Raw genomic sequence first — 5,796 nt, 5'->3', positions numbered from 1 at the left:
TAACTTGCATACCACTTTCATTTATCTTTAATTCTTTTTAATAATTTTTTTTATTTATTGAAGTTTATTTTTAACTATTTACGAGGAGTAGTAATAAGCAAGCAGAGTACGTATATCATTATTCCAGTTGGATTTGTCAAAAGTTGATTATATGCAGGTCCTATTCCAAAAGAGATTGGAAACATGACACTCCTTTTCCGCCTATCTCTCAACAACAATAATTTAAGTGAACTTTCGAGGTATGATAAATGCCACGGAAAACCAGATTGATGAAGAAGCAGCACATTGGTTTTTAATATTTATGGAGTTGAAGCTTACATTGAAAGGATTGGATCAGTTATTGGGGCAACTGCTGACAACATTTACAACTATCGACTTGTCCTCCAATAGATTCTCTGGGAGCATTCCACCTTCTCTGGGAGATCTTAACTCTCTTAGATACTTGAATTTGTCTCACAATACCCTCATAGGACATATACCGCCATCTCTTGGAGATATGAGATTACTCGAGTCGTTGGACCTGTCTTCAAACAAACTGGATGGAGATATTCCAAATGAATTGGCAAGGTTGACATTTATTGGAAAGTTGAACCTTTCAATGAATAATCTTGAGGGAAAAATACCACACTCTACTCAACTTTCCACATTTGGTAACGAATCATATGTGGGAAATATAGGATTGTGTGGATTTCCATTGACGAGAAAATGTGCAGGGAGTGATGGAAAACCATTCATTCCTAAAGGAGAAGAAGAAGATGATGATGATGAGTATGGATTTATAGATGGATTTGGGTGGCGAAGTGTGGTGTTGGGGTATGGATGTGGATTTGTAGTTGGGATTGGAATTGGTTACATGGTTATAAGAAGCGGAAGGCCAAGATGGTTAGTGGAATTCTTTTTTGGAGTTGGTTATAAATATAAGACGAAGAAGAGACGCAACAGAGCTGCACCAACACGAAGGAGAACTTAGGTTGGAAGACAAAAGGAGGATTGTGTGCTCTTCTTGTGTTTAATTTTGAACTCTTTCTTGAGTTGTTTCGAATTTTCTGTCGTACTTACTTTTTTCGTTTTTGGATGTCGTCATGAGAGCTTGTATTCGAGTTGTATTTCTATTTCTTTTACCTTGTTTAATTGTTAGTTCTGTGGTTTTCTCAATTTCAAATTTTGAGTTGTTGAAGTATATGAAATTGATTCCTTTGACGCCTCTGCATTCCACAATATGTAGATAATATATCAAGAGTCCTATTTCAATAAATAAAACAAATAAAAAGGAAATTGGATCCTAACTTGGAATAAAATAACAAATCAATAAAGAAAACAATTAGAATTCTAAATCAGCTTTGATAAACATGGTAAAGTGACTTGATACTAATCACACTATTATCTTCAACAGTTCATATCCCTTAGCAACATTCACTGCATTGTAAATAATTTGCCGTCCGTTCTCCCAAACGCCGCGCAACGTAACGACCTTACCGTTATGCCTAAAATCCATCGTGTGATCGTCATAGTTTCGGTTAGTCTCACCCAAACTCTTCAGCCACGGAGCTCCTAGGACCACGTCTGGTCCATCAATGTGGAACACAAATAAATCAACAACAATCTCATGTCCTCGAAATGATAACTTGGTGTTTTTACACTTTTGCCCACATACCCACGGAAAGGATTGGTTGGCCACATGCACACAGAAAGGATTGATTGTTGTAACCTGCAACTGAAATTTCTGGACAATATTCGGATGGATGAAATTATGTGTACTGCCGCCACTGATCAAGATTTGGACATGTTCCCCCGAAATCGTACCTGTTAGAAATTGGCCACACACATGAACTTCGAATTTCCACTCATGAGGAAAGATAAAGAAAAGATAAAAGAGATTTATCATCGACTGGGGCCGCCCTAAAAGAGTTGTGATAAAATAGAGTAATTGTGTAATTGAGACAAACAGAAACGTAAGGAGACACAGATTTATGTGGTTCACCAACGTTGTGTTGGCTACATCTACGGGCGGGAGAACAAATTAAATTCAGATTGTGTTTCCACGGACAGGAGAACAGATTAGATTCAGATTGTGTTTTCAGATTATAGATTTATGTACCCTACTTCTATATGAATACGCACACCAGACGGGCTAGGCCCAATACAACAATTAGGATGGCAGCAAGCAATACAGATTTAAGGCATACTTCGACGTGGGATAGAATTTATTGCTTTTAACCGTACCTGTCACTTTCATCACCCGGGGAGGGTCGAATCTCTGCTTCACGTCCTCCAAGAAATTAGGCCACGACGTCAGCAAATCGTTATCATGTTGGTATTGGAGCCAATTGGACGCCGGGTGTTCAAATAGTAGCGCAACTAAGCGCAGACGGTCCTCTTTTGAGAGCTGAAAATAGTCGAAATACGATTGCACCTTGTAAATCCAGCCCGATGTGTCGTCTCCGTTGAATTTTGGAGGATCGATGCGAAGATTTGGCCGCCTTGCCTTGGCCTCCAATATCGAAAACAGCCGGTCCGCTCGGTGTGAGAAGGCAACAAATTCTCGTCTGTTGGAGCGAAGTTCCGAAGATATACATTTTATGGATAACACAAGATCTTCTTGAAAGTTGGTGTTTGAAACATCAGCATGAGTTTCTCTTGCCATGTGTTTGAAGGGGTGAAGGAGAAGTCAAGAGAAGATTAGGGTTTGCGAAAAAGTTAATCTAGTTCGTGTTTATTTGAATATCACATGTTTTAGGTCATTAATTATACATTACTTATCTTTTGTGTCAAGAAAAGTTAGGAAGATGGCTTACTCTGTGAAATTCAATTAAGATATCAAGAGAAGATTAGGGTTTAGGAATAGTTATCTTGTTCGTCTTATACATATCTTTTTTGTCAAGATAAACAAACACACATTTAGGTCATTGTATATTTCTTATCTTTTGTGTGAAGTAATCAAGAAAAACTAAGAAGATTGTTTATCTTTGGTGGAAGATTACTTGCGTTAGTTAAATTCAACTAACTAATTTACCTTATATAATTAAAGTATAGGGTCGCGTTCAAATAAAACCAACCTTCTAATCCAGAACTCAGAACTATCTCAATATTATGTACTAAAATTATCAACACAAAGACAAAACTCTCTCAATAGATTTGTGTTGATAAAATTATGTCTTTGTGTTGAGGTTTAAATTTACATGTTATGTTGATAAAATTATTTACTCCCTCCGTCCCATTGAAGATGACCCACTTTCCTTTGTAGTTTGTCCCAACCAAGATGACCCATTACCAAAAATGGAATCCCCTTTATCTCTACTTTATCTCTCTCTCTTACTTTACTCTCTCCACTTAACACACGAAATAAAGTTGCATAAAATCCCGTGCCGCCCAAGAAAGGAGTCATCTTCCTTGGGACGGAAGGAGTATATATGTTGAGAAATTTCCAACATAAGAATTAGTTAGCATTTGATTACAACCCTTAAAGTATATCTTTAAATCAACAACAATAATAATCATAATAACGATGAGATAATAGTGATAATAATATATTTAATCAAATTATCCATGGTATTTTGAATTAAGATGTTTTTAATAAATTATTAATTGAAAAAGTCATTAATAATTAATTACTAGTAATAATAATCATTGCTAATTGATAAAACAATATTAATAAATTATAATAAACAATTGTTATTTTTTTTGTAGTAACTATTTTCTTAAGTAATTATTAACCGATTATATAATAATATATTAGTAAAAAATTAATTATAAGAATTATAAATAAGAATATCGATCTAAGAAAAACTTGGAATAAGAATTCTCACATGTACTTTTCATGCTAGGGGGCACGGTTTGATCCTCTCATCCTCTTGTCTTGTTGGCCCATTGGTCTCCATCGCAAGCCCATGTCATGTGCTCTAACTGATTCAATGGAGAGATCACATACATTCAACAAAAATTGAATTCATATATTAGAGGCCCAATTAAAAGGCCCATTTCTATAAGTTTGAAGTTTGAATAGGAATACCTAATACCATGGGCGGACACTGAAATAAACATGAACAGGGGCTAAATTTTCAAAATTTTATTAAAAAATATATTTTCAGCTAATTTAAATTATTATCAGGGACTTTTATACACTAATATGTAAAAAAATGTGAATAGATTTTAAGATTTTATAATAGAAAAAAATTAAAAAATCGGATTCATTACCACCAACATTTGTAAATAAATCAAGGGTGGTTAATTTCGCACTACATTCTAACAACTTAAGTGGAAAGATTCCACCATCCATTTGCAACTTGGGAACCCTCCAAACCCTCTTTCTATCAAACAACCATTTGGAAGGAGCAATCCCAAATTGTCTTGGAAACATGAGCACATCTCCGTTAATCCTTTATTTGAATGCAAATAATCTTAGTGGTGTCATCCCATCAACATTTACAAAGAATTGCAGTCTTAGGTCAATTAATCTGAATGGGAACAGATTGAATGGAGCACAGCCCCAAACCTTAGTTAATTGTCATGGTCTGTGGCACCTCGTCATTGGTGATAATGAAATACGAGGTAAGTTTCCCTTCTGGATGGAAACACTCCCTCAAACTTCGAATCCTCGTGTTGAGGTCAAATAAGTTCAATGGTACAATGTGGGTGGCTGCAAACTCAAACATTGAGAATCCGTTTCCAAAGTTGCAAGTCTTGGACGTATCACATAACGCATTTGTCGGCACTCTACCCGATAGATATTTCAGAAACTTTCGAGGTATGATAGATGCCAATGAAAAGCAGACCGGTGAGGAAAATTTCTTTCTAAGATATATAGAGTTGACGCTAACTTTGAAAGGAATAGATCATTTATTGAAGCGACTACTGTATACCTTTACAACTATTGACTTATCCTCCAACAATTTCTCTGGGAGCATTCCACCTTCTATAGGGGATCTTAAGTCTCTTAAATACTTGAATCTGTCTCACAATATTCTCACTGGACATATACCCTCGTCACTTGGAGGCATGAGTGAGCTCGAGTCATTGGACTTGTCTTCAAACAAATTGGATGGAAATATTCCGAGTGAATTTGCGAGTATGACATTTCTTGCGAAGTTAAACCTTTCAATGAATAATCTCGAGGGACAAATACCACTATCTACTCAACTCTCAACATTTGGGAGTGAATCATATGTGGGAAATGTAGGATTATGTGGATTTCCATTGACTCAAAAATGTAGGAGGGGTGACAAAAAACAACTGTTTCCTCAAGAAGAAGGCGATGATGATGATGCTTATGTATTCGTAAATGGATTTGGTTGGCAAAGTGTGGTGACGGGGTATGGATGTGGATTTGTGGTTGGAATTGGAATTGGAATTGGTTACATGGTTATAAGAAGCGGAAGGCCAAGATGGTTAGTGGAATTCTTTTTTGGCGTTGGATATAATAATAGTAAGATGAAGAGAAGAAATAGAGCAAAAGCAACAACAAGGAGAAGGTGATTCAAGACAAATATTGTGCTTTTCTTGAGTTTCATCTGTAACACTAGCGTGGTGGGAGCATTTAATGTAGTATGAAGTTTGGCATATAATACATCTTACAAATATACAGTATTGTATTTCCATGTTGGGTTACTCTTGTTCAGAAGAATTAATGATTGTTACTATTGTGTGATTAAGCCCTTGCATGCAATGGCGGAGCCATAAATATAGCTTGGAATGACAAAAAGTGAAAAAATAAATAGTGCATAGATGCTAAAATTTCATATACGATTGAGAAAAAAAAAACCACTAAATCATTTGTATGAAATTTAATAGCCTCTCTCT

At 35.8% G+C, this 5,796-nt stretch overlaps 2 protein-coding genes across 2 annotated transcripts; both read left to right on the top strand.

Moving 5' to 3' along the window:
• Nucleotides 1-241: 241 nt before the first annotated feature.
• LOC125189870 (receptor-like protein 9DC3) lies at nucleotides 242-970 on the top strand. The gene has a single exon (XM_048087097.1). It carries the CDS (start codon nucleotides 242-244, stop codon nucleotides 968-970), a length of 729 nt encoding a protein of 242 aa, XP_047943054.1.
• Nucleotides 971-4,506: 3,536 nt separating this feature from the next.
• LOC125189869 (receptor-like protein 9DC3) lies at nucleotides 4,507-5,472 on the top strand. The gene has a single exon (XM_048087096.1). It carries the CDS (start codon nucleotides 4,507-4,509, stop codon nucleotides 5,470-5,472), a length of 966 nt encoding a protein of 321 aa, XP_047943053.1.
• Nucleotides 5,473-5,796: the final 324 nt, after the last annotated feature.

The sequence above is a fragment of the Salvia hispanica genome, chromosome 5, assembly GCF_023119035.1.
Source record: "Salvia hispanica cultivar TCC Black 2014 chromosome 5, UniMelb_Shisp_WGS_1.0, whole genome shotgun sequence".
Lineage (NCBI taxonomy): Eukaryota > Viridiplantae > Streptophyta > Magnoliopsida > Lamiales > Lamiaceae > Salvia > Salvia hispanica.
This window is presented reverse-complemented; position numbering and strand designations above follow the sequence as displayed.